The sequence below is a fragment of the Pezoporus wallicus genome, unplaced genomic scaffold (assembly GCF_028554395.1).
Source record: "Pezoporus wallicus isolate ANWC-B61680 ecotype Strahan unplaced genomic scaffold, APGP_CSIRO_Pwel_v1 contig_6732, whole genome shotgun sequence".
Lineage (NCBI taxonomy): Eukaryota > Metazoa > Chordata > Aves > Psittaciformes > Psittacidae > Pezoporus > Pezoporus wallicus.
Genome location: NW_026638638.1, coordinates 517,065 through 535,178, shown reverse-complemented (window position 1 = coordinate 535,178; position 18,114 = coordinate 517,065). Strand labels below are relative to the sequence as shown.

The following is an 18,114-nucleotide window of genomic DNA, read 5'->3' as shown; positions in this document are numbered from 1 at the left end:
GTTTTGCATTTGTCCCTTGTGGCAGCCTTGACACCGCAACACGGGTGTCAGCAGCCGGGGAGCGCGTACACCCCGCTCCCGGTCCCCGGCCGAGGCACGGCGCTCCTGGGTCTCGGCCGGCAGCGGCGAAGCCCACGAGCAGGGACAATCCTTGTCCTGACGCTCCCCCATCTGACAATTTCTGGGTGTCTCCCTTCGCACAGCCCTTGCTCTTTCGCAATCGTTTCGACCGAGCTTTTCGGTTCCTGCCTGCGCTGCCAGGCTCTGGGCGCCCGGGGAGCGGGGCCGCGGACGGGGACGAGGATGGCGATGGGCGGTACCCGCGGCTCGGCGCCGCACCGAGAACTCACCCAACCCCGCGGAGCGGCCCCGCGGCTGCCTGCGCGTGTCCCCGCGGCTGCGGGCGGGGCGGGGCGGGGCGCGGGGCGGGGGGTGCGCGGGGGGCGGTGCCGGCGCTCGGCGCTGACAGCCACATGCCGCCCTGCCTGAAAAGGCTGCGAGGCGCCGGCGGGGACTGAGAGGAGGTGCAGACGGCGCCCCAGCCCGCACCACCGCCGCGCCCCGGGGGATGCCGAGGCGCCGGCCCCGCGGCTCGCCCTAAGGGAGAGGAGCTTCTCCGGCACCGCCCGCCCCGCAGCCCCCGCCCGGGGAAGGCCGCCGCCCCGCGCTGAGCCCCGCCGGAGCCGATCGCCAGTGGGGCTCCCACGCCGGGCGCGGCGCGCCCGGGGTAGGGAGGCGAAGCCCGGCCCAGCCGCCTCGGGTGTTGGTTCTGGTGGTTCTGGTTTTAATTCCTTCCGAAGGATGGATACGTTTCTTCTCGCGTGGGGATTTCTAGGGCTGTGCTTGCCCGGCTCCGGAGGCACGGCGGAGACAGGTAAGGTGCCCTCCGGGACCGGGATGTCTCCGGCCGCGCACGGGCGAGGGAGCGTTCACGCCCGACCAACTTTCGGATGCCCGGGCGCACGCACCGGGGCTCTGCCTGGCGTCGGGCACCGCACCGGGAATAGGTGAGGGACCGGCAGATTTCGCAGTACGGGTTTTGGGAGGCTGGGGGGTGTCGTGCGTGTGCCGGGGCGGGGATGGCGCAGCCCCCCCCGCTCCTCAGCAAGGCGCGCAGCGGGTGTAGCCGCGCAGCTCCTACCGCCCGGCGGGAAGGGGCGAGGGGACGGAGCCGCACTGGAAAGTTGCGTGCTGTTTTTTTCGGGGGTGGCACAGGGAAGTGACGGGCAGCGGTAGGGACCGGCCGCATCCCGGACACCCGCATCCGGATGCCCGCGGCCCCGTGCCGGGTTGAAACCTCTGAAAACTTTAGGAGGGAAATCAAAATCATTTGGCAGGGCGCGCAGGCAAGCAGGAGCCGTGCAGGGCGGCGCTGGCAGCAGACGAGGCTGTGCAGCGGTGGCGGCATTCCGGGGCAAGCCTGCCCGCGGTATGTGCGGGACCGCACTTACTTTACAAGCCCTCGGGTGTCCTGGGACCTGGCGGGTTCGTGGCAAGATTTGTGACGCGAATGGGTTTTCCCGGTCTTCGCTGAAGAGCTCGGCTAGGCTGTCAGTGAGGCGCTGGAATGAACTCCGGTGCTTGCGCTGCTTTGGCTTGGGGACTGGAGAGGTATACGGGTGGGCTGAGATTGGCCCTGTGCTGGCTTTGGGTTTGGCTAACGGGGGTGCGAGGTCCCCATGTGGAGGAGAAGGATATGCCTCACCCCGCCGTCACCGCTCTCCCGGGGCTTCTTCTGCGGTCGGCAGCCCGGGAGCTGCCTGGCAGGACTGTGGTGCCAAGCCAGCAGCTGCTGAGCTGCGGGTTTCCCTTCCCGCACGTCGGGCTTGGCCTCGAGCCGTGTCTCCGGCGGCCCGCGGAGCCGCAGCGCCCTGAGCCGCGGCCTGGCCTCGCCAGCGCTAGAGGCAAGGCGCGGTGTCCGCTCTCCCCCTGCCCCTCTGCCCTCCCTGCCCCGCGGCTGCCCGGCCTCCAGCTTCCCTTGGAAAGGGAAGTGGGTGAGTCCCTGCCGGCTGAGAAAGTCCTCTTTTTTGCAGTAGAGAAGCACAGACGTTCCGGCAAACACATTCCGTGTACATTCAGTTGCCGGTTGGCATCGCCTTCTGCCTTATGGCTATAAAGGAAAGGGGAAAAAAATAATTCCTATCTTTTGTTCAAATAGGAAAACAAATGAATAGGCATTCGACGGGGTGAAGAGAAAGGGCAAAGTCCCGGGAGGCCCGGGCTGAGTGCAACAGTCTCTTCGGATGAGCCCTGTTGCAGAGGCAGTGTCGGATCTTCTGGAGTGGGTATTGTGCTGAGGCATATCGGGTTGTGAGCTGAGGAGGGTGCACTGGCCAGCGTGGCCACGATCCCTGTGGCTGCCAAGCCCGAGTGTACGGGTCTGCGTGTGTGCCTCCTTCCATCCAGGAGTGGGCTAAGGATCAGGGCTTTATAAGCCACCCGTGTCTCCAAGGCCATTCAGTCGCTGTAAGAAATGTTCGTTTGAACACAGGGTTTTCCCGGCTAAGTAGAGCATCACATGGTGGTGGAGCCAGCAAGGAAGTTGTCTCCCTGTGGCTGACATCAGCGGCTGTTTGCCGAAATGTTGTGGTGCTGCAAACCCCGTCAAATGACTTTATTGCTAGCCTAGCGCCCAAAGGTATGGGGTAATGGGATGTGACCCTCAATCAGCCTATGCTCGGCACCAGTGAATTAGCCAGCCTAGTAAGAAAAACATGCCAGAGGTAGGTGGATTTATGTTTCAGTCTGGTGTATCTGAAAGCCTTCCCCCATTATGAAAGTCCCTGTTAAGATTCCCTAAGGGAGGTTAGTAGAGAGGGGAGATGTTTTTAATAGACAATAATATGATAATCCACATGGAAAAAAAAACCTGTGTGTAATATTTCTACAGTAAGAGATAAACAGTGCAGCTGCCAATTTGTATGTAGCCAAGCAAACCCTGAGATAACCATAGAGGGGAGTGGGTGGGAGACCCTGGAAGATAAATCTGAAGGCTGGCTGGCTGGCTGTGTGTTTTTCATCTTCCCGTAAAAAGCAATCAAGTAAGAAAGTAACAGATCCGAGTGACCCAAGTGCTGAGCCGTTCAGATGATGTTTATGCAGCTCCAAGCAAAGCTCACTCTTGAAGCCTTCCAAATAGTTTGCTTAAAAGCTAGTATTTTTAGTAATGACTTAAGGGATGTAGCAAGGTGGGGAGGGGGATCAAAACAAATTGCTGCCAAGCAGGCGCACAGCCACACACATACAAACACACACACACACACCCCCACGCAAGCCTGGCGTGTAGTGCCTTTTGCCCCTTGCACTGTTAACTTGGCTCTTATTGGGAACAAAAGCTTTTTTACCCTAGGAATCGGGCAGTCGTCAGGTTTATCGCTGAAAATGACTGATACAAGCCCACTGGGGGGTTCTGACCCAGGTTAGGGTGCTGCATTTTGTTTTCCTAATTTCCCTGACACAGAAAAATCATGCTGTGTGGTGTCTGGAGTGACAGACACACTGATCACAAGGGGCTCTACAGAGGCGCTTCCTATCTCGCTGCCCTGCTCCTTCTCCCATCCAGCCCTCTTCACAATATTTACTTGGTGTTTGGTACCCCATGTGTGGCTTTGAAGGTTAAAATGCAAAAGCAACCTACTTTGCTGGGCTGGAGAAGGCAGCACTCCCTGTCCAAGCAGCCTGCCACTCTGGTCAGGCAGGTGGGTTGGTTTCCTAGCAGAAACCTCCAGTGCTGCTGGGTTCCAGGACATGGTGGCCTTGTATCACAGATAGCCTGAGAAGAGAGGAGAAAGCATCCTTCATGTGGTTTGGGAAGCTGTCGGGTTCAGATAAGGCTGGGATCCTATCCTGTGGGACCCTCAGTTGTATTAATAAGGAAAAATTAATTTTTAAGCACTGGGATTGCTGCCAAATTATATGACCTCTGACAGACCAGCTGTGCTAGGAAAATAAATCGTCTATATCTGAGACCCGTGATCCTATCTGAAATCGAAATAGAGAAAGTCGGCATTTAGCCACGATGGTGGGGGCAGATTGCAGCAGCCTGAGAGCAAACTGGAAGCTGCTAAACTTGCTCTCCGTTGTGCGGTGAAGTCACCGCCACCGCGTCCCCATGGGGTCTCAGGAGTACAGTTGTCTGATCCGGGAAGTGTGGAGAGCTGATGTGCCTGTATGCGCCCAAGCTGGGGGTGATGGTGTGAGCACAGAGGTGGGGGCAGAAGCGGGGTGTGAGCATTTCCAGCTCTACCCTCACTCTGTAACAGCCCTTTGACACGTATCTAATTATAATACACACACAGACAAAGAGGTAGCTGGGCTATTTTCGAAATCCCTGTCTACACCCTGGTGGAAACCTCAATACTAGCAACAACATAAATCAGAGCTGTTGCTAGCAGTGTTGCGCACAGCTTAGCGCTACAGTAGCATGGTTTTAATCATGCTCGGAATCAAAGGGTCAGCCTTCTCCCTGCCTGAGCCAAATCGCAATCTCGGAAGGCCAGATCCTGAGCCAGGATTGATGCCTGCGCAATAAAAAGACACAAGCGCAGACACGGAGGAGAGGTTTGTCAGTGCGAGGTCGGCAGGCACAGGGCCAAACACTCGAAATCACAACTCGGAGCTGTAACCCTTTCTATGTGCAAGCAGTGCCTGTGGATCTCACTGCAGGGGATGGCTAGGGTAATGCTGCGGGGCTGGGGCTCCAGCGGCAGCCTTGGTGCCGCAGCCTCTTCCCAAACAGGTTGGGGAAAAGGGTACAAGCAGTGAGTCGGCATGCCGAACAGCCTGAAGTACTACTTGCAGGGATGGATGGATGCAGAGACTTTCTGTCTGAATGCTTCTCCCCCTCTCTTCATACTTGATGAGTCAAAGAAAATGGGCTCCAGAGATGAAGTGCTGGGCTCTGGGTCTTTGAAACCTGTCCTGATTTATCCCCATGCATTTGAGACAAAGGCAAGACATCTGCCCCAGCTGTTCTGGTGGGTCACCCCTAGCTGTGAAGTGCTGTCTTGTGGGGCTTGAATGCCTGCCTATTTCTACATCCCTCCTAGAAAGATGGTGAAGTCAAAAGGACGCTCTCCTTCTGCTCTGCTTACATTTTGTTGAAAGGCTCCTTTTGGACCCTGTTTTTTAGGGGATGCCTGTGGGGAGAAGGGGGAGGAAAACTCCAACCCCCTGTGCATGTACACACACACACACACACACACACACACACACACACACACACACACACACACACACACACTTATCTCCCTGGTTTCTCCTCTCTCTTCACAGGCACACAAATCTCTACCTTTTCTCTCACAAAGCCACTCCAGACACCCCAACTTTGCTGCCTGCCACATGCACACTCCTACATCCTTCCCTTTCCTGCGCTCTCCCTCGCACACCCAGAGCCCCTTGGCAACTTTCTCCCCCTTGCACACCCCCAGGCTTGCTCCTGCTTTTCTCCATTTCTGTTTGACTGCTGAATATGTGCTCAACAGGAAACAATGTGTTTAAAGCACTCGCCAGAATGTGTAATAACTTCAGCACTAGTAGTGCAGCTCTGCAGTAGCTGGGTTTGAGCAAACCATCATAAAGGCAGAAGCTGCCGCTGCTCGGCAGCATGCACGGAGGGAGCTGCAGCAGGGCATCTCCCCGGGTGGCTCCAGAGGCGCTGCCTTCCTTCCCATCCTGTCCATGGGGCTGCCCCTTGCCAGGGCAGTGGGTTTTGCTCTTCAGGTCAAACAGAGCCCCTGGGAGGGAGGGCTGCTGGGGGTGTTGTGGGATTTGGAGAGGCTCTGCCAGCCGCTCTGGGAAGAGGCAGGAACAAGCTGCCATTGCCCTGTGGGGAAAGGCAGGATTTGGTTTCAGAATGGACCCTGACAGATGGGCTCCAAAGGTGTGAGGAAGCTGGGAGGCTGCAGGGGTAGATGAGAGATAGGCTTTTTTTTTTCTTCTTCTTGGAATTGTCATAATAACAATACTAATTAGTATTTCAGAGGCATCGAACACCTTTCATCAAGCCTGAAGCTCTTTAGAGAGGAATCCTAGGTGAATCCATGGCTCTTTCTTTAATATGTGGAATTAAAATGTCTCTTGCTTTTCCTCCATGGCCCTCGAACCAGCCTGTTACTGATAGCATTCTTGGGGGTGGCACAGCAAATTGTTTCATCCTCATATTATTTCCTACTGTAGCCTATAGGTAAGGTGGCAGGCTGCCATGCAGGAAGCCTGTGCTTTATTTCTGCCTCCACTCTGAGCTTTCAAGTGTCCCCAAGCCTCCATTTCCCTGCTTGTGGTACCAGTGAGGTTTCCTCAGAAACTGCCCGATCTGCAGCTTGAAGGTCTCCTGATGCCACCTACTCCTGGGAGATGGCAGTGTTTCCACAAGACTTCAAACCCCTGGGAGCCTATCATAGAGGCAGGAGAAACAGGCATGGTTCCTGCAAGTTCAGTATGCAGTTATCCCTCTCCCATGCACATGTGCACACACACACACACACGCGCACACACACACACTCGCACTCTCTCTCAAATGATTACTGGAGTTGCCAGGAGTTGTAATTCCAGACCCACCAATTACATTTCCAGGCAAGCTGGGAGAATTGTGTGCACATATATCTATATAAAGACTAACACTATTAAGCCACTTGCCCTATTGGAATTGCATTTGTCTGTGATATAAGATGACAAATAACAAAGTTAGCGGAGGTGGCACCATGTAAAAGGAGGCTATAAAATCTCATCAAAGATAAGAGGATGGGGGGTGGGGGTAGGAACTACCGAAACCCCAAAGTGGAGGCATTTAAAGGTCAAGGTTGCCACTGAAGGAAGGTGTACAAGGTGATGCCAGCCCCCGAAAGGTGGCTATCTGGAACTGCAAGGGTGGAAATCAGCTGAACTCAGTGATTTCAAAGCAAATTACCTGGATTTGCATGCAGGATTTGGCCCTTTCAGTTTCTACAGTGAAGCTTGAGTAGGTCTCTATTTCAGGTTTCCACTTAATTTGTCTGTGGATTAACATGGCAAAGAAAGTGCAGGCATCAGAAATCTTCAATTCACTTTCTATTCCTCCCTCCAACACTCCCTTCGTATTTAAAAATAATTTAAAAGGATCTCTTCTTCTGCTAAGGCTCACAGCTAAAATGTTCCATTTGCTGAGCTTTCTGGTGTTCCCCTCTCACTGCTGTCCAGCGCTATAAAGTGAATATATTGCATCCCTCCCAGTTGCCTTAGGAAGTGGTCAAACGGCCGCATTCCTCAACTGATGGATTGGTGTGTTCCTCTCTTGCTTAAGCTCAGGCAGTGTTTTTATGAGCCTGTCTCGTGACACGCTCGAAACGCTTTGAATCAAACATAAACCCTAGCTGAGATCACAAAAGCAGTCTTTAAATTCTGCTTTGCTATGCCTTTACTCTTAAAGGAAAATTTAGTTAAGCTGGTGCAGGTCCTCGACGAAATGTCCAGGGAACTTTCCCTGGCTGTGTGAAATCCCAAGACGTGGATGTGGGTACTGCTCTGGGATGAAATGTGCATGTAAGTGCTTTGTGTTGTTTGGGTGTGTTTGTCCATTAATTTGTTCAGGAAGCCTTTGAAGCTTTATCTCACAATCCAAAGCAAACATGCTTCTGCTAAAATGATCTATGCTACTGGGGATAAAATATCTAATCTTATTAGCTTCCTCTGCATTATGTCTCTCTTCTTGGCTGATGGCTAAGCTGCATCATTTAAGTCCCAAGAGCTTGCATTTATGTTCCTGCCTGATGCGAAAGTTGTGCTGTACGGTTTGGTGTGAGAGCCCCTGCCACGTTAGCCATAACCAGACTCCTTCCTGGGCTTCGGAATGAGGTAGGATGAATGTTAATTAATCCTCAGCCAGAGAGATCTGTTTATCCCCTCCATGCCAGGGTTTAGCAAAGTGCTTGGATGCACATGGACCCTGAAAAACTTCACTTCTTGAAGAGCTGCTTGACTCTAATGGGGCTGAAATTCAGGCACAATGGCTCGTGCCAAGTTCAGCAGCTCTGAGAGCAGTAGGTTGTGCGAGCCAGGACCTGTGTTTTGCTGCACTGTTGGATGGTTGGCACGGTGGATCTACTCTGCCCAGTGCTGAATCCTGGGCTGTAGAAATCATCTTCAGGAGTTGGATGAGAGTGTGGAGCTGGGCTGTGAGGGCCTCATGTGGGGAAGGGAGATAAGTGATGAGACTAGGCGGTGTGTCTCTGCCATGGAGCTCCGGGGATCTCTCTCCCTTGCTCCTTTCCTGCCCTCAAAGGCTGCTCCTTCCGAGTAGCACAGATAGAAATGCTGCTGCTTGCCTCTAAGGCAACAAGAATGCCTTAAATTTCGTGCATAGCCCTGAATTACATCCTCAAAGTCAACTGTACCCAGGAGATCAAAGCATGTGATAGTTTTCTGCTGGACACTGCAAGCTCTGAGAGGCTGTTTTGTGTGTTTGTTGTGAAATGGGCCTCTCTGGTGATGATTATTTTTGTTACAGGCAGAGTTGGCTTTAGTTTCTGTGTTGAAGATCCAACAATAACAGTGAGCCCTGCTCTCCTGGGGTGAGAGAAGTCCAGAGGGGTTTAATTGCCAGGAAATTCAAGTAGGAGAACGCTCTGCTCCTGGCCTAAGGTTTCAGCCTGTGCTGATGAGCTGAAGTGCTGAAAAGTCCAAAGTCTGGGTGGAGGTTTCCGAGGTGTGGCTGTTATTTTTGGGTCCCCTGAGTGAAGGTTGCTCCTTGAAGCCTGGGGGAGGCAGAAGTCCAGGTCTTCCTTGCCCATCCCTGTGGCATGTTTGCCATTCTCTGGTGTACTTCTGTTGGAGTGGTCCTGCAAGAAGAGGGTTGCTGGGATAGCCTTAAGTCATTTGGTGGGCCATAACAAAGGAGGGGATCTGGGGATCTCCCATCCAGAACACAACCTGCTCCAACACTGCCAGGGAGTGTCAACCTCCGTAGACTCCATTGAGGAGCCTGCCTGCTCTGCCACAGCCTCGCTGCACTGGCCCCTCCACCATGCAGGCTGGCAGGGGCCCCAGAAGCTTGCTTTCAATGCCTGCATTTTGCTCACTGAGCAACGGGACGTCCCACGCACCTGGCAGACTTGGCTTATACTTGAGAATTTCATTTTAGCTTTATTAAGTGAACTCAGGGCTCGCAAAAGCTGCCAGAGCCCATTAGCTGTGGAGCACATCTTGCTTCCAAAGCATGCAGTAGCCATGCCACTCACCTTCTTTCTTCCTTCTTCTGAATTTTATTCTTGCATGGATTCAATGCATGAGTTTGAAAGGGCACATTTATGTCGAAGCTTGACTCTACTGTGTACAAAACAGGCCTGATCGTATGCAGAAAGCCAATGACTGGCATGTCTACTGAGACAAACCCTTTGCCTGTCAGTGGGCACAGTGATAGATGTTTGTGTTGCAGGCATTCCGGTGAATCAAAAGAGAAGGCGTCCAACAGAACAGTTGCAAAGATATTAAAGTCATTTTGCCTCTTCAGATAACTCTTAAGAAGTCCTGCGTTCCTGGTATGCTATCGCCCATCACGTGTCCTGGTGCTGTGTGTAGAAAAGTCAGTGCTGTACTGAACTAGCCGCCTTCCTTTTTCTGGACCTTCTTGGGGAGGGATGAATAAGAGGACAAAATCTGTTCCTCTGAGAGACACAAATAAGCTTTCATGGAGGTGGAAGGTTTTCTCTGTGACAGAAAGTCTTTACTGGTAGTATCTGAACACCTGAGGGATGTGGCTGGTGCTCCTGTCCACTCCTGTTTGTCCTATTTGCTGCAGAGGCCACAGCTACAGAGAACTGGGCTCCAGCCCCACTCGCTCAGGCTGTCCTCACCAGCACCAGCAGTTTAGCTTGGGCACCAAACTGACCTGAAGTCAGGATTAAGCCCAGGGATGGATTTCCTTGGCTTGGTCCTGCTGACCTGCAGTGGCCTGGCAGGGCAAGGGGAGAAGTTTTAAGACTGGGATAAATCTGGGTTTCTGCTCCTGAGCTCATTTGTTAGGGAAGAGCCACAACAAGCAATGTTCACATTGCAGTTCCCCTCCAACCCGTTGAGTTGCAACGGCTCACAGAGTATTCATAGTATCCGGCGCAAGTAAGGGGCTAGCAACTTCTGAGTGGTGGGTGATGTTGGTGGTATCAGCCTAGCGGGTAGCATGTGTGTGAAAGCTGGAGAGACAGGGAGGGGATGACGAGGTGTGGAAGGATTGACTGTATTTTCATTGTTTGGAGACTTTGCCCTTTCCAAGAAAAATAATCCGCAGCTTGAATACTTCTCTTTGCTGGAGGGGGTGGACATGTGTGCAAACGAGGTGTGAATTTTTATGAGAAGGTGTGAAAGTGCGTACATGAGTGAAGTGTGAATTACACGTCTATTTGTACATTGATGTCAACAAGTCCGTGAATTTCTTCCTTCCATGTGAATCTCTCTCTCTCCCTCCCCCCAACCCACATAGACACGTGTGGGCAAATATGCCTTACTGAGAGAAGAGGTTTGTGCAAGGACGGAGGTTTGTAAATGTTTGTGTGTTGAGCAAGCTCTCCTGTGGAACAAAACCAGATGTTTTCTGGTATTCTCAGCTCTTCTATGGCAGTGTTGCGGTTTTTCCCCTTGGATTCTTTCAGGATACTTGCAGGTTTATTTTAAGAGAAAAGAGAAGGCTGCAGAGCTGCCATGGGTGTGTGAGAAGAAAGTTATTTTGAAGAATGAATGTGTTAGAGGGCATGAAAAACAGGGGAGAAAGTGAGACAATTCTTTTTCATGGTGAAGGAAGCTTTGCTCCCTCACGAAGGGCCCTCCTGCTTCATTGTTCCCGCACAGGGCACGTGTGCTTTCTGCAGGCAGCAGGTTGTTTATCCAGAGTGCTTTTTCGCAGGAAGCATTACCACCGAGGGGTCCTGCCTTGCTCCTGCTGCTTGTGTTGGCTCTGGCAACGGGGCAGTCTGAAGGTGACTGGGATGTGCCCACCAAGAGCAGGCAGACTCGTGACACCTCTGCGGCTGAGGAACAGAGTCAGACCCACAGCATACGTCTGAGCCCATACAAGACCAGGAGGTCTCAGGGCTTTGCAGTGACTGCTACTGCAGATGGGACAGAAAGAGCCCTCAGGGCAGTGGGGAGCATGGCAGAGACCCTCGGTCCACAGAGCTGATGGGGTGTGGGATGTGTGGTTGCTCTCTTATATCGGGAAAGGGAAAGCCTTTCTGCAGTGTGGGTCTGGGTTTCACCCCGTATCCCTGCCAGCCTGCCCTGTGGAGCGGTTTAGGGTTTTGCTGGGTTTTGCTCATTTTGCTAGTTTTTTGCCTGTTTTGCTGAGTGTGAGGAGGCAGTGCTGCCTTCTGAGGGCAGCTGTGGCAGCCCATGGGCCCGTGGTGTTGGGATGGGGTGGTGGCAGCACAGGAGGGGGCAGCAAGCCAACATGCAACAGGGGCCCTGAGGAAAAAGGGACTTTGTGGGGACTTGTAGTGCGTTATCAATTGAGCATGTGATGCAGATTTTCCTCCCAGCAAGTAATGCAATAATAAATTTGATTTGCAGTGTTCTTGAGATTAAATGTTTTTTTGAAGATGAAATCACCCTCTAGGGCCTGTTCTAACCCAAAGCTGAGAGTGCTTCCTTTGCTCACCACACAGCCATTGCCAGCCATTTGTGGGCTAGCCCCACAAAACCACCGCTGCTGATCGTCTGAGCCTGGAGTTTCAATGGCTGGGGCTAGCTTGAGAGGTTTCAGAGGGGAAGCCAGTGTGCTGAGATAGGGTCATGGGGGCAGGTAGGGCTGGGCAGGGAGAGCACAGCAAGCGGGGAACGGCTGTCGTGGGGCTGCAGGCTGGGGCCGTCAGTCCTGGCTTGCTTCAGCTTCCTTCTTTGGGAGCAGCAAAACTTTTTGTGCTCCTGTGGATGTATTTGAAGCATCCAAATTCTAGCGTCTCCCGAGGCAGCTGTGGGAGACTGCCACGGAGCAGCTTGCAAAGGAGGTAAAACAAGGGATAAAATGAGGCGGCTCCAGATGATCTGATATCAATCTGTCTCTTGCTTTATGGCTCTGTAATTGCCTCGGCAAGAGCATTTATTTCTTTTTTCTGGTCTGTGTGAAATGTGGTATGTAAGTGTGGCAGGAGGTGGAGGGGAAAAGAAGCACATTTGTTGTGTAGCATAATTGTCCTTGCACAGAGATTAATATGACATATTAGAGTGCTGAATGGATGTCAACGGCCTTTATCAGACCACCCCTAGCAGTGGCCCAGAGAGGCCAGCTATGTGCAGGCAATGCCCTGAACCTGTTTCAGTGCTTTGTTGCCTTCTGTGTCTCTGCAGCTCAGCCATGTGGGGGCCGCCTGAACTCCAAGGATGCTGGGTACATCACCTCTCCGGGGTACCCCAATGACTATCCCTCCCACCAGAACTGTGAGTGGGTCATCTACGCCCCTGAACCCAACCAGAAGATTATCCTCAACTTCAACCCTCACTTTGAAATCGAAAAACACGACTGCAAGTAAGAGACTTCCTCTTCCTTTTCTTCCCTGTTTTGCCTAGCGATATGGGCCTCATGCTTCCTTGTGTGTGAAAACAAGCATTGTCCTGAGGCCACATAGATCTGCATCTCTTTGCCTTTCAGGGGCAAGTATGCCCTTACCAGCTGGGTGGTTATAAGATGCAGCTTTGGACAAATAGGATGAGCCTACTCTGCACTGAAATGCTGGTTCTTAACTCAGCCTTGTATCAACATGAAAGCAAGAGCTAACGGGCTTTGAACCTGAGCTTGACTTCTGTTAAAAGGCAGCTTGTTTTTCTCGGTGTCGAAGTGGCCACACTGTCCTTTTAAACCATGCTGGGAGAGCAGAGCAATTTCCTGGTTTGTAACTATGCAGAGGTATGGCATATAGAGCCCTAGGGCTAGAGACCCAGGCTTGGGCCATGTGAGGCTAGGGGCTTGACGGTCTGAGCTGTTTGGGCTGTGTCTGACTTTGCACAGTGCTTATTCTGCTGCTTTTGATAAACTGGGAGATTGGTTTTGTTTGCCTTTTTTTTTTTTTACTACTTCTAAGATGGGACTCAAACTAGATGCCCAGGAAAAACAATTAACAACTAGTAAAGAATAATTAACAGCATCAAAGGGCACCATAAAAGGCTGAGTTAATAACATGGTCTCAGCAGACACATAAACCTGTGTGTTTAATTTGGAATCCACAGCCAGCTACAGGGATGCCTGAGCTGTGAAGGAGCTTGGGGCCTGACACAGCAGTCTTGGCAGACACGCTGGTCCTGTTGATTAAAAAGGGGGTTATATATGGAGAGGGGAACTCTGCTTTCAAAAGGGACAGAGGGACAGGGGAAGCTTTTATAGGGCTGTAGAATCAGTCCTGTGGAGAACAAAGAATTCAGCATGGGTTTGATGATGTACGGAAGGTTATGAAGTGTAGAGCTGGACCCTCAGCTACCATAAATCAGCTCCTCTGATTCTAATGAAGGTGTGCTGATTGATGTCATTTGGGATCTCATAACCCCCTACGGATAAAGCCTGGGCTAATAAGGCTTAGAGCACCATGAACTCTCCCTGAAGTCAATGCGTGTGGAAGGCATTTAGCACTTTTCAGGATCAGGCCTGTGTTTAAAGGGAGAAGTTAGAGGAAGGCTTATAGTGAGCATAGATGAACACAACAAGCCTCAGCAATGCGCATGAGAATGATGGTTGCTATCAGATTTTATTATTGCTTGCACAGGCTGAACTGTATAGCCTTCTCATAGCTAATGCAGTTCCCCCGTATTCGCAGTAATAAAAGCTTTATAGGCCTATATTCACAGTCTACAGAGTATGTGATAGGTATTAGGCAGGGCAATGTTGTGTGCAAGACAGAGGTTGAACTGGGCAGGAGGGACTCCTGCTTCTGCCTCTCAAAGGTCTCAGGCAAACAAAGCCAAGTTGGTCAGAGAGCCAGAAACCACCATTGGCATCTGTTTTAAACTCCACTTGTAGGAAGCTGTCGGGTTTAGATCTGAGCACCTTGGACAACTTTTGCCATGTTTTGCTGCCTGTGAGAGGGCAGGTTCTGGTCCCAGGCTGCAGGTGGGGTGTGCTGGAGGGGCTACTTGAGTGCTGGAGATATTGTCCCTTTGCTGCCTTCTACTTTATCGTGGCAGATCTTCTGAGTGGCTGCTATGTGGTCTCACACTTTCCCTTTCTGTGTGTATGTGCATGAAAGAGACTTTAAAGCAGCCTTTAAAGGTTGAAGGGTTTTTGTCCCCCATGTGGGACATTAATAGTGGAGGGTTTGTCAGGGTCTCCGATTCATTTCAGCCCCTGCAGCAACACTGCTCTCTAGAAACCAGGTATTAACATCAAACCTCTCCTGTAAGCCAAGTTTGCCTGCATCTCTTTACCCCTCAACTGCCACCTTTGTGCAAGTGAAATGGGGTTCATCCATAGTGCACTTGGGCTTCTGATGGCCACAGGTATGAGCTGAGAGCCAAGCAGACACTGGGTGCCTGCTCCCCAGAGCCAGCACTGCACACGAGTGTGTTTAAAAGATTGTCATGGACAGTGCTTGGTAGGAAGCATAACAAAACAAATGAAATCAGTGTCTGATAAACACTGCCTGAAAGAAATTGATAGGAGGGATATTTCTTGGTAAGTGACCTAGCAGAAGGAGACAAGTATTACCACTGTGTAATGGTTGGGCATTAAGCAGTTCTAATAAGTGACCAGCTAGTACTAAATCTCATCTGAGCATGAGAGGGTATTCTATGAAGAAGCAAAGGCCTCATTACAGCTGCAGGTGGGAACCTTAACAGGAACAGGAGTTCAGCATCAAAGAAACAGTCTCTGGGCAAAGCCCTTCTTTTGACATCTGATCATTAATATAGAGCACATTCACACAAAGGTGACAGGCTGATGAACCCCACTGTGGCCCTCTGTCTCTGGGCAGGCAAGGTTCTCCCTACACTTGTATTGCTACCTGGCAGCTATCAGAGCAGCAGGCTGGTCTGTGCTTCCAGCTGCAAGAGGTAAACACCATACACCCTTCCTCTGTTGCTTCTTGTTTCAACATTTCATTTTACCTTATTAGGCTAAAGTTTCTCCCTCATAAAGCCTAACATTTACATTCCTAAAACCCGTTCTAAGGCCTACAAAAATATCTGCAGAAGTCTTTTTAGTTTTACTATGTCCTTTCTGCCCTTCCTTGTATCTGCTTTAGATTTCCCTTTGGGACGGGAGGTGTTTCCTCCTGTGTTTTGTGCACTGCCTGGCACCCTAGGGACATCTGCGGAAAGGTCAGTGATTTCCCCTCTATCAACAGCTGGCCGGAAAGGGCCTGTCTACCTGCTGCAGTCCGGATGTGGAGCAAGAGCTGACTGCTGGTCCAGCTTCACAGCCGGCACTCCCTGCATGGAGGGCAGGAGCATCAGCCAGGGATGGATGCCCAGAGGTGGCGGCCAGGGCGGCTGCTCAGTGCTGGGTGTTGCTGTTGTTCTTCTGGAGGCACATCTGGGCTTTTATTTTTCACCTGTGTCCACCACCATCATGAAGTAATTGGGTGGAACTGAAGCCCCAGAACCTTTTTTCCTCTCCACCTCTCTGTGCTTTATCTGTGCTTTGAGGAAGCACCTTACTTTGGGAAGGCACTTCAGGTTAAGAAAATTGGAGCACAGCAGAGATGCCTGTTGTGGGATGTAGGGCACACTGTGATAGGTAGTATGGGACCTAGACTATTCTTCGTGCTGTCCTGCAGCTGTAGGGCAGAGCCAAAGGGAAGTTTGATGCTCTGATAAAAGAGTTGTTGAACTATTCAGGAACAACTGTAATAGCACATCTGCTCACCATTTCTTTCTCTCTTGGCTGTGACTGCAGCTTTTGCTCGGGCACCATCATATCTGCACTCTGAAAAGGGAAGTGTCATCTAGTGGAAAAGCCCATGCTGCTGCTGCTATGGTGAAATATTTCCACTCCCTGTGTGCCATGGTGGTACCTGGGCAGCCTTGTGCATGCCAGGGTTCATTTGTGATCTCTGGAGCTACCTGAACCACTTGCCATAGGTGTGTAACAGGGGTGGCTGTCCAGTCAGGAGGGGTAGCTCAGCTTGTGCAGTCACATAGCCAAGCTACTGGCTCCTTCCTAATTGCCATTTTGCTGTTCTGTCTGCACTCCTTGCTTGGAAAATCCAAGTCAGAAACCTCAGCTCTGAGTGAACTGCATTTATAACCAACCGCCTTTTCCATTCGTGCCTCCCTGCTGCTGCTGGGCTTCTTTTTGGAACATTAAAAGGCCCCTCACGAGACTGGCTGCTGACTGTCATCCCTGGCCATGAGGATTAGGCTGGGCAGAGCTGTGGTTGAGCACCGGGACGTTGCTGTACACACATGGCAGAGGCATGCCCCCTCCACACTGCAGCCGTTGGGCTTGTGCTCGCAGGAGACCTTTGAGCTGGGTCATAACATCTGCACCAGGAGAACGTTATTTCTTAACGAAAACCCGACCGATCATGGCCGTGCCAGCGGGTTTTCCTGCAGCCCTTTCCAGCACATGATGCTACTGGGTTGCAATGGTGGGATCCCTGCCTCGGGCGGATTTCGGGGACCGTATCCGTGGCTCGCAGCCCCCTCTGGTGGCACAGGCCAAATGCTGGGAAAGGTTCCCGGAGACAGGGGACCGGGGCTCCAAAATGGGCAGGAGCCAGCCCTGAGCTGCACAGTCAGGCTCTTCCTCCTGACTTTGGCCCCTCGTGTTTCATGCAAGGGTTTCCATGAAGTCCTCCAAGGGTTTCCAGAAACAGGAATTGGGGCCACCTGAATGAGGAAATGTGTGCAGTTGTCACTGTGACCTCGAAAGTGCCACAGTGGTGCTAAGAGAGTTGAACCAAGTTCAGCGTCCTGCTGTGTGCTGGGTACCGGGCAGGTATGGCAGGAGATGTCCCTGCTTCCAGCCTGAAGGACAGAGAGGACTAAGATTTGGCAAGGGAATACACCATGCTTCCAGTGCCCGTCTTGCAGAGCACTGCCTGCCAGGGAATGCTGGCAGTAGCATACTGGTTTTCCCAGGCCACAGTACAAAGAATGAAGCACATGGGCTTGGCTAGCCAGTGAAGACCTCTTATGGCAGTGTGGCCATCTCCTGTGCTTCCAGGAAGCTGGGCACTAGAACAAAGCATCCTTCCTAGAGAGCAGCAGAGACACTGGCCCAAGTCCTTTGCTCGGGCAGCTGGGGGAGTGGCAGCAAGCCCCAGTGCCCACAGGCAGGCAGCTGGTGGCTGCAGTATTCAGCTTGGCTCTCTTGACCACCTCCCTCAAACAAGAGCATGATACTGCAAGAAGCTGTCCTCCTGTCAGCAAAGGTTAAGAGTAGACAAAGCAGCAATTATGGACATCTAATTAGTAAATGCTTTGAAAAGTATGCGTAATTAACTCATTAGTAAACGTTTTAGAAACAATGCAGTTCATCTTGAGATTGCGAAAATGCCTGAAATGAGAAATTCATTTGGAGCACTACAGAACACCAGAGCTTGTGGGGTTCTTTGGTTCTTTGCTGGGATGCAAGGGGAAGTGACTGCATCTCCTGCAACGCTGGGGAAGTGGAGCTTTAACTTTGCAGAGGGAGGAAGTCAAAGATGAGTCGTTAAGGAAGGCATTTGCTTGCTCATACATTTGTGGCATGGGTAGCCAGAAGTAACATTTCTAACGTACAGGAAATAATTCAGTCTGGGTAACGTGACACTGCAGCTTAGCTTGTCTTCAAGTAAGCTTCTACTGTTTTTCAACTCCATGCAGCATCCGCTGTATGGTTCATAATTCCTGTCAAGACCAGGTCATTTTCCAAAATGAAACATCAGTGAATGGGTTAGCTTTGATGGCATTAGACCGGCGCATGAGTTAACAACTCAGGGCTCTTCACATCTCTTCTCTGCTGCCCATCCACGTTGCCGAGAGAGCTCCTCTTGCTCTGCAGCTGTGCTTCATGGTGCCCGGAGCCTCTCCTGGGAGGGACAGACAAGGTCCAGACTCTGCAGAAGGTGATGGCCCCAAAGGCACTCTCGTGGGGTATCCTATGTCCCGCCAGGTCACCAACATCCGGTCTGTAGGAGCTGGATCTGGTTTTGCACCTTGTTTCCTGTTGGAATCATGACAAAC

The 18,114-nt window shown here is 51.8% G+C and overlaps 1 protein-coding gene across 6 annotated transcripts in view; it reads left to right on the top strand.

Annotated features, from left to right (window-relative positions):
- The first annotated feature begins 471 nt into the window (after positions 1-471).
- The window catches only part of NRP2 (neuropilin 2), an 86,800-nt gene continuing 69,157 nt past the window's right edge, over positions 472-18,114 (top strand). For 5 of the 6 annotated variants that reach the window (XM_057411643.1, XM_057411644.1, XM_057411642.1 and 2 more), the window contains exons 1-2: positions 472-874; positions 12,310-12,487. In XM_057411643.1, the coding sequence (XP_057267626.1) occupies positions 802-874; positions 12,310-12,487 (251 nt within the window). In that variant the 5' untranslated portion in view covers positions 472-801. The remainder of the gene's footprint in view (positions 875-12,309; positions 12,488-18,114) is intronic. The other variant, XM_057411645.1, reaches the window with a different exon arrangement.